The 16,098-nt window shown below is 42.7% G+C and overlaps 1 protein-coding gene across 2 annotated transcripts; it reads right to left on the bottom strand.

The window, feature by feature from the left end:
- Positions 1-5,684: 5,684 nt before the first annotated feature.
- LOC117722055 (uncharacterized) lies at positions 5,685-15,761 on the bottom strand. Of its 2 annotated transcripts, XM_076914443.1 has the most exons (5): positions 15,327-15,761; positions 11,157-11,669; positions 10,514-10,640; positions 10,235-10,295; positions 5,685-9,357 (listed from the first exon to the last, which is right to left on the bottom strand). In XM_076914443.1, exons 3-5 carry the CDS (start codon positions 10,545-10,547, stop codon positions 7,359-7,361), a joined length of 2,094 nt encoding a protein of 697 aa, XP_076770558.1. In that variant the 5' UTR covers positions 10,548-10,640; positions 11,157-11,669; positions 15,327-15,761; the 3' UTR covers positions 5,685-7,358. The 2 variants fall into 2 exon arrangements, with proteins under 2 accessions (XP_076770558.1, XP_034376892.1); XM_034521001.2 differs by lacking the exon at positions 11,157-11,669 and having other exon boundaries at positions 15,327-15,760.
- Between the last annotated feature and the right edge of the window lie 337 nt (positions 15,762-16,098).

Below are 16,098 nucleotides of genomic sequence, written 5' to 3'. Positions count from 1 at the left end.
TATGTGTGTAAAGGGACAGCTACTTTTTCTATGCTACCAAAGGGTGTAGAAAATTGAGAAGTACATACTGGAGACCATCCAGGGGGTGGGAGAAAGATAGAAAGATAGTTAATGATTCAATGGCAAAGGTACTGAAGGGACTAGCCGAGAGAGAGAGAGAGAGAGAGAGAGAGAGAGAGAGAGAGAGAGAGAGAGAGAGAGAGAACAAGCCCAGAGATGGTTTGAGTCTTGGTTTAACAACTAACTCCCCTTGGTTTACTACCTTAATTTCTACATTGTTAGAACCCCTGATAATTTTGTCCTGCCTCTGACTTTTGGCCCTTGCATTTTAAATCCGCTTAGTTGCTTTTATTAAAGATTGTATAGGTGCAGTACATTTGATGGTCCTGAGACAAAGATATCAAGAGCTAGGTACAGAGGACCAGAGATATAAGCTGCATAACTACCCAATAGCTTCAGGATTGAAGTATGCACAAAGAGAAAAGGGGGGAATGAAGAGGAACTTTGGAACACTTGTTCCCCACCCCACCTCCATGGGAGAGGCTAATTAACATTCTTTAGTCAGAGGACACTTGCTGGATTAACAGTCAGAGGAGGAAGGGAGAGGCTGATTAACATCCTCAGACCACATGGAAGGGAACCCACCTGTGGGTGGGGAAGGCCCAGAGCATGTAGACACATTCTACAGGAAGGACCACCCCTTGCCACCTACAGACAAGGAAGGTCATTGCCGCCTCATTCCCTAAAGACCAATCAGTTTTAAAAAGTCACACTGTTCTGCCAATCACATTGTGCCTAATGTCTGCTACCCATAGAGACTGTATAAATGTCCACTGAACAAGGTGTGTGTGGGGCCTCTTCTTTTGGGATGCAGGATGGCCCCAGCATGCTGGAACGTTAAAAATTTCTCTTGCATTTTGCAAAAATCTCTCATCTCCATGTGGTTCACTCAGGGGGTCTCCAGTAAACTAAGGCTTGGCTCACTAGAGTCTTACACTTCCCCACCCCAAATGTGAACAGGCTCAATTATAACCATTAATTGAAAGTAGGTTCTAACCTGTGATCTCTCCCCTACATCATTTCTTTGTAAAAAGTTATGTGTGTGTCTTAGTACTTATGAGACTACATGCTGAAAGACCCCCATGGAGGGGAGATCCTCACTCAAGTCTTGGGGTATCGCGGCCACCCAATAACTCACAAGACACAAAACTCGATGCAAGTGCAAGAGGTTTATTTCAGGATCAGAATCAGCATGCTGAGGCCGAGACTCCAAGGAGTGTCGACCCTGAGGCAGGGGAGTACAGGGTATTTAAAGGAAAAAAAAACACAAACCCGGGGAGGGGTGAGGGGGAAACCAAGGAAGAATATTATAAAAATAGCAAAAATTACCAGCCTATACCATAAAAATAATGGTAAGTCCCATTATCCAGGGCGTGTGTGTATGTGTGTATGTGTGTGTGTGTGTGTGTGTGTGTGTGTGTGTGTGTGAGAGAGAGAGAGAGAGAGAGAGAGAGAGAGAGAGAGAGAAACATCCTTTACATATTTTTCAAGAATTTAACCTTGTTCAACTATATATTTTGTAGTCAGCCAGTTCCTGGACCGACCCAGCTGACCTGTATTCTTGGTTCTGCCGCTTTGTGGTCAGCTAGGTTCCTGGAACCTAGCTGGCCTGGCTTCATTCTATCTGCTAGGGGTCTCAAAAATTTTTCATTCCTTTCATTCCCTACTTTCTCCCTCCTGGAATGTGTCTCTGTGCTTTGGGCCTTCCCCACCTGCAGGTGAGTTCTCTTCCCTGAGGTCTGAGGAATGTTAATCAGCCTCTCCCTTCCTCTCCTGAATGTTAATCCAGCAAGTGTCCTCTGACTCAGGAATAATGTTCTCTTCCTGGAATGCAGAATGTATCCCAGGGCAGTGAATTCTAAGACCTAAAAATCTCACATTTTTAGTGGTGGCACATGCCTGTAATCCCAGCACTTAGGAGGCAGAGGCAGGTGGATTTCTGAGATCGAGGCCAGCCTGGTCTACAGAGTGAGTTCCAGGATAGCCAGAGCTGCACAGAGAAACCCTGTCTCAAAAAACCAAAAAGAATCTCACATTTAGTTCTGCTTTCTTTGTGGAACTAGTGAACTGACTGGTCTACATTTTTGGCTCAGGTCTAGGGTTCATAAAAACTTTCCACACTTTTCATAAGTTTTCTATATCTTTCATTGCCACACATATACTTGTGCCCATGGAGGGAGGAAGGCATCCTCTAGTGCAGGAGTTATAAGTGGTTGTGAGTTGCCTGACATGAGTGCTGGCAACTGAACTCAGATCCTCTGGAAGAGTGGTGAGTACTTTTAACTCTTGAGCTATTTCTCACATAGTTTCCGATATCAGATGTGTGGTGTTTGTAGTCTCTCACAGAGTCCTTACCTTCCTTGTTTTTAATTTACTTACATAGGTATGATGTGCATGTGAATATACATTTATGTGAATGTGGGTCCACTATGGAGGTCAGAGGATGTACTCAGATATTGGTCCTAACTTTTCAATTTGTTTGAGACAAGAGTTTCTTCTTTCTGTTGCTCACTGCTCTAGTATGTGCTAGCTGGCCTGTGAGTGAGTATCAGGGATTGACCTGTCTCTGTCTCCCATCGTGTGGTAGTACTGCAGAGGTTACAGAAGTGTAATTGACACTGTGTGAATTACGCTCTGCTTTCATGTGTTGTGGTAAATATCATTTTAGGGTTTCTGTTCCACCTTAGATCATTTAGTTCCCAAATAAAAGACACAAAACCTGTGTCAAGGCCCACATTGCCTGGCTTGGGGGCCACTGTGTTCCAGCCCGAGCTGCTGCTCTGGTCCATGGATCAGGGTCTAGCAAGAGAGAGAGTGGGGATGGAGGGGAAGAGACTCGAAGAATGGAGACAAGACAGAGGTTCTGATCAAGTCTCCTAGTCTCCTTTATTGAAAGGAAATCCTGGGTATTTATACGCTTTGCCATGTGCCTTGTAGGTTTGGATATCACGTGTGCCTTGCAGCTGGGGGCACTAAACAGCAAAACAAGATATGTGGGATAAACAAGATATTTATCAGAGTGTGCTCAGCCGTTGTAGGCTGTTGAAAAACAAGTCTCTTGTCAGGGTATATGGCTCAAGATGTCTGCAAAGATGATAGCCGCTTTCTGCTAGGAGTCAGCTCCCAACAAACCTTCATATTTATAATAAGCTTTAAAGCACTAGAGTTGGGCAGATGTCAACCCTCTAAGCTATTTTGTTGACTTTCCTGTCAATAACCTAGAGATATCACTTGCCGATCCTCCTTTAACTGGCTGACCCGCATGGCCATGTGCTCACAACCCACCTACCCCATGGCACCTTATTCCTTCTCTTTCCTTCCCTTGTGGTCTCTCCTCAGATCCAAGCCCAGAAACTGAAGCCCTCTCTTCTGCCCAGATACCGGATTTAGGCATCTTTATTAACCAATCACAGATATCCCTGGGGGGCAAGGTTTATACAACAAAAGCTGATATATGTGACAATCTGCTTGCCTTTGAGCAAACAGATCTTGGGGGCCAGTATTTAGCATTTGAATACACGAAGCCGCAGACCAATCTTCCACATCTGTGTAGGTACTGGGGATTCAAACTCAGGGCCTCACATTTGCATGGCTGCTGCTTTACTCACTGAGGCATCTTCTATGGTTGCTTTTTGGTTTCATTTGCTTTTTTTTTTTTTGAAACAGCATGTGGCTGTGGCATGTCAGCTCAGGCTGTCCTGAATTCTGACCTTCCTGCCTCCATCTGTTTACTGCAGGTATATATATATATATATATATATATATATATATAGTCCAAGAGATCTACGATGGGGGAGGTTCCCAGGACTCAATGTGGGTGACCTTAGCTGAAATGCCCAACAGTGGGGAGATGGAACCTGAAGAGACCACCTCCAGTAGACAGACAGGGCCCCCAGTGAACAGATGGGGACACTAACCCACCTTCAAAAATTTTGCTCCCAAATTGTTCCTGTCTAAAAGAAATCCAGGGACAAAAATGGAACACTGAATGAATAACCAATCAGTGATCGGCCCAACTTGGAATCCATCCCATGGGTGGGCACCAAACTCTGACACTATTACTGATGCCATGTTGTGCTTGCAGACAGGAGCTTAGCATGGCTGTCCTCTGAGAGGCTTAGCAGCTGACTGTGACAGATGCAGATACTCACAGCCAAGCATTGGATTGAGGTCCAGACACCTATGGAAGAGTTGGGAGGATTGAAGGAACTGAAGGGGATGACAACCCCATAGGAAGATCAAGTGTGTCAACTAACCTAGACCTCTAGGAGCTCCCAGAAACTAAGGCACCAAATAAAGAGGATACACAGGCTAGTCCAAGGCCCCTGGCAAATATGTAGCTGAGGACTGCCTTGTCTGGCCTCATGGGGAGAGGATGCTCCTAATTCTGTAGAGACATGATGCCCCAGGGATGGGTGATGCCCAAGGTGGGTACCCTCTCAGAGGCAAAGAGGATGGCAGGTGGAGGGGGAAGAATTTTGTGAGGAGGACTTGGAAGGGGCAACACTTGAGATGTAAATAAATAAAATAATAAAATAATTTTAATATGTATGGTTGTTTTGCCTGGGGCCTGCAGAATCCAGAAGAGAGTGCTGGACCCCCTGGAACTGCAGATAACTGTGATGTGGGGGTGGGATTTAGACGCAGGTGCTCTGGAATAATAGCCCATTCTTAGAAGGGGGAACAAAATACTCACAGGAAGAAATAGACAGGAAGAAATAGAAAGAGAGAGTGTAGAGCAGAGACTGAAGAAAAGGCCATCCAAAGACTGCCCCACCTGGGGATCCATCCTATGTAGTCACCAAACCAGGACGCTATTGTGGATGCTGAGAAGTGCTTGCTGAGAGGAGCCTGATAAGGCTGTCCCCTGAGAGGCTCTGCCAGAGCCTGACAAATACAGAGGTGGATGTGAGCACAGGGTTCCTGATGGAGGAGTTGGAGAAGGGACTGAAGGAGCTGAGGGCGTTTACAGCTCCATGGGGGGAGCAACAGTATCAACCAGCCAGACTCCCCTGCAACTCCCGGGGACTGGACCACCAAACAAAGAGTACACATGGAGGGACCCATGGCTCCTGCTGCAAATATGGCAGAGGATGGCCTTGTTGGACATCAGTGGCTCTTGGGCCTGAGGGTGTTCCATGCTTCAGTGTTGGGGAATTCCAAGGTGGGAAGATGGGAGTGGGTAGGTGGGTGGGAGAGCACCCTCATAGAGGCAGGGGGCAGGGGGCAGGGGGCAGGGGGCAGGGATAGGGGTTTCCAAAGGGGAGACCTGGAAAGAGGAAAACACTTGAAATGTAAATAAAGGAAAATATCTAATACAAAAGGAATCAGTTACACACACACACACACACACACACACACACACACACACACAGAGAAATACTAAGTACTAAAGATCTATGTTCACAACTACAGTGTAGCCAGGCACGTGTCTCACCATGTTTGATATCAGTATAGTATGGGTGACATTTCATGTTTAGTACCAAGTGATACCTCTAAAACAAATCCTTCAGAAATTTAAGAATGACTTTCAAGCAGGCTTGGGCCTGCTATCCTTGAAATAAGAGTGAATTACAGGCTAACCTGGGTTCAGAGTAAGATATTGTCTCAAAAACCAAAACAGATTAAAAGGGAAAAAGTGATTTTAATGACAAAACACATGGTCACTTATGGTTACAGACAGATTTAGAAGCATAATTCATTAGCTATTAGTCCACAAACAGTAAGGTCCCTGCAGCCTCTGGTAAAAAGGCACTTAAACTCTGTATGCGAGTAAAGCACAGTGAGAAACAAAAGTGACAACACAAGCCTGAACTGAAATTAACACGAGGAGAGGTGTAAACACTATTTGTAAGCACGTGACAATGACTTGACACTAAAGGTAAGTATCAGCAGCCATATATGCTATCTAACCTATGATTATGGTATATGCTATCTAACCTATGATTATGGTACGATATTTGCAGGTATCTTTTAATTTTTGGTAATCTGTAAATTGGTCAAAATAGTTCAGAACTTTCAGAGCTCTAATGTGCGAAGTCTTCAAGAAAGCATATATCAAAGTGTAAAACATCAAATATAAAATGCCATCTGACCTGAGAAATCAACTGGCCTTCACTGTGAGGTGCTAGGGTTGAAGTAGCACAGCTATGCCTTGTCATTTCCTGAAATGATTCACTCAACAGGGCCCTATCCTCACCAAAGGACTACCCTCCGCATATGTTCATGAGGTACAGCTGGGAGACGTAAAATGCAGCAGGTATGACATAATTGGAGGAAGTAGGTCATTGGGAAAAACGTGAAATGGTCTATTGGTTCCTTCTTATAATGCACACTAGTTTCTAGTGTCCACAAAATGATATAAACACCTGTACTTGATGACTTTCTTGCCATAATGAACTGTGAGCCAAATGAAGAAATTCTCCCCTGCTTAATCTGTTTCAAGTATTTGGCATTAACAATGAGAAGAATAGAAAAGATACAGCATAAACATCAAAGATAAAGCCCAGCATGGTGGCACACGTCTTTACTCCCAGCACTTGGGAAGCAGAAACAGATAGATCTTGAAGTTTGATGCCAGCCTGGTCTAAGGAACCAGTTCCAGGATAGCCAGGGCTACACAGAAACTCTGTCTCAAAAGAAAATCCAACAAAACAAAAACAAGACAAAACCAAAAATATCAAAGATAAAAAGTTCCCACAGGATGCTAACAGAGAAAGCCTAAAAATAAAACTTCATTTTTCAACAGCTCATTAGTAACATTACTTTAAAAACATATTAGGAATATATTTCATTTGAATCCAACACAAAAACAGAAGAAATGGACATGACCTGTAAAGACACAACCCTTTAAATTCATGCCTTACTGCTTAAAGACACTTAGACACTTATAGGTTACCTGAAAATTTATTTACAAGAGTCAAAATTAGAAGTAAACTTTCTAGATATTTATCTTCTGAATTATTGACCAGTTAATGTTTATTCACGGTGATCTTAAAAAGAATTAATGAATTTTGTTACTTAAGGGATTTTCATAAAGCTTTGTAAACTGTTTTGATAACTTTGTTATAACTTTTGATACTGGGGACTTTCTCAGAGGTTAGCCAACTGCAGACTTCTATCTACATCCATTTAAGGTATGCATCTCTATTGACATCATGTGGGGTCTTCTCACTATGGTATGAACTATTATGTTAGTGAATGCCATCAAGATGAGTAGAGGCATTCCTACAGACAACATGGCCCTGGTTCTCTGCCTATGCACTGTCATGTTAAGAATGCCTTTCCATGGTCTACACTTAGGGATTTCTTCTACTGTGAGTCTTCTCATGTATTTTAAGGGAACTGGACCGGGTAAAAGCTTTCCCACATTGCTTGCAAATGAAAGGTTTCTCACCAGTGTGGATTTGTTCATGTCTTTGACAATCACTTAAAGTATAAAAGGATTTCCCACACTGTTTACATACAAAAGGTTTCTCTCCACTGTGAATCCTTTCATGACGTCGAAGGGAACTGTGACCAGTGAAGGCTTTCCCACATTGCTTACACTTATATGGTTTTTCTCCAGTGTGAATCCGTTCATGTATTTTAAACTTACTAAAAGAAATAAAACCCTTCCCACACTGCTCACATACATAGGGCTTTTCACCACTGTGAATCCTTTCATGATTTCGAAGGGCACTGGGATTAGTAAAGGCTTTCCCACAATTCTTACATACATAGGGTTTCTCACCGGTGTGAATTTGTTCATGTCTTTGACAGCCACTCAAAGAAGAGAAACCTTTCCCACAATGCTTACATACATAGGGTTTTTCTCCACTGTGAATTCTTTCATGGCGTCGGAGTGAACTATGACCAGTGAAGGGCTTACCACATAGTTTACATACACAGAGTTTCTCTCCAGAATGAGTCCATTCATGTTTTCGAAAGTTACTGGAAGAAATAAAACCTTTCCCACATTGTTTACATATATAGGGTTTCTCCCCACAGTGAATCCTTTCATGGCATCGGAGGGAGGTATGACGCGTGAAGGCTTTCCCACACTGCTTACATACATAGGGCTTCTCTCCACTGTGAATCCTTTCATGGCATCGGAGGGAACTGTCAACACTAAAGACTTTTCCACACTTCTTACATTTATAAGGTTTCTCTCCAGTGTGAGTCCTTCCATGTATTCGAAGGGTACTGGAAGAATTGAAACCTTTCCCACATTGCAAACATACATGGGGCTTCTCACCACTGTGAATCCTCTCATGATATCGAAGAGAACTGAGAGTAGTAAAGGCTTTATCACACAGCTTACATGCATAGGGCTTCTCTCCAGTGTGACAACGTTTATGTGTTTGAATGGAATTGTAATAACTGAAGGCTTTTCCACATTGCTTACATACATAGGGTTTTTCACCAGTGTGACATCGTTTATGTGTCTGAAAGGAATAGTAGTAAGTGAAGGCTTTCCCACACTGTGTGCACACATAAGGTTTTTCTCCAGTATGAGTTCTTTCATGGTCTTGAAAGTTTGTCAAATAACTGAAAGCCTTCCCACAGATATTACATCTGTATGGTTTCTCTCCGGTATGAGTACGTTCATGTCTTCGAATGTTACTCAGAAAAGAAAAGGATTTCCCACATTGTGTACATAAATAGGGTTTCTCTCCAGTGTGAGTTCTTTCATGTTCTTGAAAGTTAGTTAAACAAGTGAAGGCTTTGTTACATATATTACATCTGTAAGGTTTCTCTCCAGTGTGAGTTCGTTCGTGCCTTCTAATGTTACTCAAAAAGGAAAAGGTTTTCCCACATTGTTTACATGCATAGGGTTTCTTTCCAGTGTGGATCTTTTCAACATACTGAAGGAAATCAGGATAAGCCAAGGCATTATAATGCTGCTTATCTGTACATATTTCTTCTCTAGTTTCATCATTCACATGTATTTGAATGTAATCATTACTTTTGAAGATTTTCTCACATGGGTTAAACACATAGGATCTCTGTCTAGTGGCACTGTCTTCATGCTTCAGAAAGCATTCTGGATAAATGAAGGCTTTCTCACATTCTCCAAATTTACAGAGGTTCTCTCCATGTAGTTCATATTCATGAGGTTTGTGTGTAGTCTGAAGAGGCATAGATACACTAAGAGATGAATGACTAATGAGTATGCTGTCCTTGTACACATGGTTTTCACAAAGCATTGTTCTATGAGACATTTTCTTGTTCACAATGGTGTTTGGAGTCTGTTTGAAGATTTCTTTACATTCACTACCTTTGCTATGTTCCAACAGTCTTTCCACAACTTCATTTCTGTTTAAAATAAAGAAAAAGAAAAAGTAAAGTATACTAATAGAGTTATAAATTTCCTACCAGCAGAATTCCTGAGAATTTTTGAATATGATTGAAGGTTCTACAGGATGTGGAGACAGGTAATATTAAGGTACTATATTCACATAGGATTTCCTTTTCTGTTAACGTTTGTTTATTTACTATTTGTGTGTGCACATGCTATGGTGGGCATATGGAAGTAGAATGACAGCTTTGAGGAGTTGGTTCTCTTCTTCTACTATATGAGTCCCAAGGACTGAACTCAGGTCAGACTTGGCAGTGAATGCTTTTACCTGATGAATCATTTTGTAGCCTAATCATATTTTTTAGGTCAATCTCTTGCTATGATACATGGGCTACCTTCAAATTCAACTTCTAATAGCTGGGTTCATATTTGCTTCTATATCCAAGTACTTGAGTATTCCTCACGCAAAATATTAAAGCAAAAACTATTTTCTATGTTAAATTTTTTTTGTATACATAAAGTATCTTGAAGGCTGTTCTCAGAACAAACATAAAATTCCTTTATATTTTCTCTATATTCCATACTTAAAGCTTGAAGGAAGGTACACACATTATTTTTTATTAACTTTATGCTTGGATACAACTTTGTGTATATAAAACCATCAGAAAGTATCACTTGCATCTCATGTCAATATTGTAAATATTTCCAGTTCTATATGCACTTTATTGGAAAGAAATGTTTTAAATTACATCACCTTGAAGTTGGGCTTATTTGGATAGTTGTCTTAATTTTAAAAACTACTGGAAAAGAAAACAAAACAAAAAACAAAAACAAAAAAACCCTACTGGTCATTACCGGATCCTTGAGCTACATCATCATGAATTGGTAAATTACCTTTGAGTTCTTCTAGAATATCTATGGTCATCATCTATGTTCTGGTCTTCTTGTGTTTTTCCTAGAATATAGACCCAGAGAAATCTGATTTAGTCATAACAGAAAAAAAACCAAAAAACAAAAAACAACCCAGATTCTACATAGACTCATGGTATAGCATGACTATGCCTGATAAAACCACCTAATTTACCTTCCCATATTACAAATCAGGAAGCAACATTTTGAGCAAGACAGACTTATAATCTGATTGACCAAGTAAAAATATGATCTTGATCATACCTACAGCAGCCAGGTTCCTGAAGGTTTCCTCCATTACATCTTTGTGTAGCTCCTTCTGGGAAGAATCTAGTAAAGCCCATTCCTCCACCGTGAAGTTGACAGCCACGTCTTCAAAGGTCACAGAGCCCTAAAATAGCCAAGGTATTTTCAGAAGAAAAGATGAGACTCACAACACTGAGAATCTGTGAGTGTTCTCTAAATGTTCAATATATATCCCAGCCATCACACCCCATCTTACATTCATAACTGTACTCTCTAACACAAAAATCCTCAAGTTATCTTTGAATCAACACAACAACAACAACAACATATACCAACTATGCTGCTGGAACTTACAATTTCTACTAGTGCACAAGTCTTCACCATTTTCCCCACAAAAATACTACTACAGAGCAGACAAGTGTTAACACCGGCTGCCTTAAAATTGCATGTTTTTAGAATAGATTACGAGGGTGAGTGTCTTTATCCAATACTAGTTCATAAGGCCATAATGTTCTGCCTCATCACAGACACAAAGCAATGGAGCCAAGAGACAACAGAATGAATTATCTGAACCATGACACAAAATAAACCTTTCAACTTTGTATAAGTTACTTTTCTCAATACTGTGACTATGTAGCAATTCATGAGAAGTAAGATTTACTTTGGATCATGTCTTGAAAGGGTAGAGCCTATCACTGGGGGGAAGGTCATGGAAGAATTCATGGGGATAGGACCATGCAGCAGGGAGTTCAAATCAGTGAAGATCAGAAACAGAGCAGGGAATGCTGGTTTCCACTTGAATTCTTCCTTTTTCCTTCTGTATTCAGCCTGGGATCCCAGATCATGTTTATATATAATGGTTAGTGTTGAACAACAGGTGTTGGCACACCTGTAGGGATTTATCTTGATTATGTTAACTGACGTGAGATGATTCATTTTAATTGTCAATGAGACCATCCCCTGGGCAGGGGATTCTGGACTGAATGAAATTGAGAAAATGAGCAGGATACAGCAAGCATTCACTACGTTCTTCTTCTGACTTCAGATGTAATATGACCAGCTGCTTCAAGTTCCTGCTCTCTTCACTTCTCCAACAGGAAGAATTGTATCTTGAATTGTGAATTAAACCCTTCCGTTCTTGTATTACTTCATCAGGGTACTTCATGATAGCAACCTGAAAAGAAACTGAGACTGGTACCACACAGATTCAGAGTGGGTATTCCTTCCTTATATACCTTTCTGCAAACACTGTCAGAGACACTCCTCTGTGGTATGTTTCCTAGATGATTTCAAATTATGTCACCCTAACTAGGAGACTAACCATCACAAAAACCTTCAGTTGCTTTTCCCTGGTATATTGTAATAGGAATGCAAAGCTACTTAACATACTCCACTATCTAAAATAACATTAACAGACTGGTTAAGACTAGATCATGGTTGGTGCCTGGTTAATTATAATTAAAGGGACTTCCTGTGGCAGCTGATGGGAACAGATACAGAGACTTGAAGCCAAATATCAGGCAGACAGCCCAAATTGGGGATCTTCATTTCCAAGTTAAGTGAACCCCATGGAAGAGGGGCAGGAAGAATTGTAGGAGCCAGAGGGGTTGAGGATACCAGGAGAACAACACAGCCCACAGGATCAACTAAGCAGGGCTCATAGAGGCTCACAGAGACTAAAGCAGCAATCACAAAGCCTGCATGGGCTCCTCTGCATATAGTTGTTATCTTGTTGGTTTGTGAGACCCCTAACAGTGGGAGCAGGTGTGTCTCTGAGTCTTGCCAGCTCTTGGGACCCATTTCCTCCTACTGGGTTGCCTCATCCAGCCTTGACATGATGAGAATTTGTGCCTAGTCTTACTGTATCTTGCTTTTTATACTGTGTTTGGTTGACGTCCCTGGGAAGCCAGCTCCTGGAGGAGAAATGGCTATGAGAGAGAGGGAAGGTGGGAAGGGGAGAGGGAAGAGTGGAGGGATGTATAAGGAAAGAAAAAAAGTTCATGGAAGGGTCTAGGAGAAGGCTCAGTGTATAAAGCATCCCCTGTGTAAGCTGGAGTTTGAACTGCCAGAATTCAAGGAAAGCCAGGGATGGTAAGGCATATTCATAATGTTAACTGTGGAATCTTACAAAATCAAAAATAAAGTTTAAATGCTTTCTTACTTGAAACAGGTAGAATCAGGGCATAATAACAATAAAATCAAATAAAAAACCCAAAGTCCAGCAGTGCAAAACAAATCTTGTGGTTCAGTGTCCAAGGTCTAGGAATGCCTACGACTAGATGGCAGGCGGAGCCAGGAGAATCCCTGGAAACTGATGGGCCAGTTAGCCTGGGATATGCAGTAGTGAACAACAAACACTGTCCTTTGACTTCTATCTTAGTCAGGGTTTCTATTTCTGCACAAAACACCATGACCAAGAAGCAAGCTGGGGAGGAAAGGGTTTATTTAGCTTATATTTCTGCATTGCTGTTCATTACCAAAGGAAGTCAGGACTGGAACTCACACAGGACAGGAACTTGGAGGAACTTGGAGGAGCTGATGCAGAGGCCATGGAGGGGTGCTGCTTACCGGACTGCTTCCCCTGGCTTGCTTAGCTTGCTTTCTTATAGAATCTAGGAATACCAGATGAGGGATGGCACCACCCACAATGGGCCCTCCCCACTTGACCACTAATTGAGAAAATGCCTTATAGCTGGAGCTCATGGAGGCATTTCCTGAAAGGGCGGCTCTTTTCTCTGTGATAACTCTAGCTTGTGTCAAGTGGACACACAAACCATCCAGTACAACTCCCAAACACAATTGTATGTGAGCATGCAGTGTGTGCACACACATGTACACACATGCACACACACAAACACACACACACACACACACACACACACACAGAGAGAGAGAGAGAGAGAGAGAGAGAGAGAGAGATCACAGAAAAAGTTAACTGTATTTAACTGGCTCAGATGTAAGCAAACAGTTGATTTATCACATAGATGGCATTGTACAATGATGTCATAAATCTCAATCACTTTAATATAGAATAAAACCTCCCTGACATTTGGGAAGATGTCTTGTATTTCCTCTTTCCACCAGCAGGTATCAAGCTATCCATTAAAATAGAAAAAAAAAAAAAAAAAAAAAAAACCAACAACTTTAATATTTTGAGATCACAGTTAAGTTTTGAATTTTAGACCATAAGAAATTGATGCAGCCATTTAAATCTATGAATGTGGCCTTATGCTTCACAGGAGGCATAGTCAGCCCTAGTCTGATTCTGTACAGGATGAAACGAGGCAACCAACAAAAGACAGTGGCTGTGGTTGACAGCTCAGAAAATCAGAGTTGACAGACTTAAGAGACTATGGAGAAAAACAACGCAGGAGAAGCAGAAGAAGCAGAAGAAGCAGAAGAAGCAGAAGATGCAGAAGATGCAGAATTCCCCACCCTGACGTCTGACGCACCAGGACTTGTAGAAGGAGGTTCTTCTCTGTAGCGGTTAGATGAAAGAGAAAACTACAGCCCAGCGAAGAAAGGTGCGGGGTGCAGGTAAACAACACAGACAGCTGATCACAGGGAACACTTAACCAAAATGATATTATAATCCTAAACATATGCAACAGACTCTGGTGCTCCCAATTTTATAAAAAGCACAGCAGAGGCTGGTTCCCAGAACTCACACGGTGGCTCACAACCACCCCTAACTTCAGTTCCAGGGAACGCCCTCTTCTGACCTTCACAGGCATCAGTCATGCATGGAATGTATACATACATGCAGACTATACGCTCATATGTGTGTGTGTGTATCTTAAAAAAACATACTAGTGGAATTAAAGACACAGATTATTACTAATCCAGTATTAGGTAATTTTAATACCTGACTGTCTCCAATTGACAGGTTATCTGGATAAGAAATAGAGAAACATCAATATTCCACCCAAATATCAAAGAATATACATTCTATATAACTGTCCCTAAGCTTAGAGTCCATGTTACCACATAGGCACAGCTCATAAAATATATCACTCCAGAATCTGAGTAGAGGGACTCTTGCTGGACAAGAGATCTCATTTGGGGATCTCCACATACCGTTTTTCCTCCTTACATTTCCCTTTTGATAAATAGCACCGACTACAGGCCATCTCACAATGCCTTCTCTTCTTCAGGAACCTTTCTCCTTGTTCTTACAATATCTATCCATTTTTTAAAACCAATTACTCAGCAGGGTACAAACTAACTAAAGGCCCACTTTTACCTCAAAACAATGACCTCATCGATAAAACGAAATCCTTACTAAGCAATGTTTCTGCAAGTTTCTCTCCTTTTTTCCAGTATCCCAGAGATGCTAGCACATCTTATAGTTGGGGCTTCCCCATCTATTGCAATTCTTCTTTGAAACAGTCATGTCCTACCTCGCCCTTAGTTCTACTTTAAGTCACTGCCCACATCATTTCTAGGACAAGACATTTGTTATTTCTCCCGCCCCAATTACATGTGTATGAGGATACCCTCTTTTAATGAGTTTGTCAAACCGTAAATATCTAAACATTTAGGGACGTTTAGGCCTAAGAAGTACTGGAATGGGGGTGGGAGAAGCAAAAATCATGATTTTTGATGTTGTTTCTAAAGACCATCGGAGGCTCTCAGGAACCTGGGTACTGGTGGATCCCTGGCCCCAGAGCCTGAGGCCCCTTGGCTCTCTGCACCGCGCACTCAGGAGTCCCAGGTGCAGACCTGCAGCTACGAAGGTGAAGAGGACGCCGGGGTCCAGCCACTCCGGGAGCAGAGGGGCCGAGGGCTCCCCCGCAGCCCTGCCCACCCGCCTCGTTCTCCTGGGGCTCACCATGCCTGCGCCCAGGGCCTCCAGCGGCCCTGCGGTGGCTCCTGGGCTCGCCTGTCTCGCGGCCGTGGAGAATCAGTCACCCCCGGCTCTCTCAGCTGACTTGACAGCACCGCGCCGGAAGAGAGCGGGCGGCAGAGGCACTTCCGCTTTGCCCGCAGGCGCTCCTGATGGGACCGCGCACGCCCCCAGCGCAGCGCGGCTCTCGGCACTACGTCTGCGCCCGCGCTTCCTTGCGGCCCCTCAAAACTGTTCCTGCTAAAGTGTCACATGGCTAGGGAGGTCCCCTTGTGCCAGTACAGATCTGCGGTGCGAAGGCACCAGAACAAAAGATGGCTGGGGAAGGACTTCCGCCCGCCCGTACCCAGGTTCCGACAGCTCTCGTCCACCCAAGGCCTTCACCGATGCCCCTGGGGTTGGCGAGCCCACAGCTACAGAGGCTGAGCGACTCCTACTACCTCAGCTGCCACGACAATGCAATCCTGCGACCATCCTGGCTCAGGGGGAAAGGATGGTGGTTGAGGAACTTCCTCTCTGCTCTCTGTCCTCATTGGACAGCTCACATCGCTTTCTGCCTTTTGATGAGTGTCCACATATTGAGTAACAGAATAAGTGATTCTTTTGCTCCCCGACTGAGGAGAACCAAAATGACAAATCCCAACTATAATCCTTTCTAGCTAGGTTTCTTTTCTTGTCGAAGACCAGCCCAGTTTGATAGATAAATGTCATTAAAGCGGAAATCTCCTGGCTTTCCCGAGAAACAATCCGTTTCTAT

This window comes from Arvicanthis niloticus, chromosome 16 (assembly GCF_011762505.2).
Source record: "Arvicanthis niloticus isolate mArvNil1 chromosome 16, mArvNil1.pat.X, whole genome shotgun sequence".
Classification (NCBI taxonomy): Eukaryota; Metazoa; Chordata; class Mammalia; order Rodentia; family Muridae; genus Arvicanthis; species Arvicanthis niloticus.
Note: the sequence above shows the minus strand (reverse complement) of the source record. Positions and strands in the feature narration are given on the sequence as shown.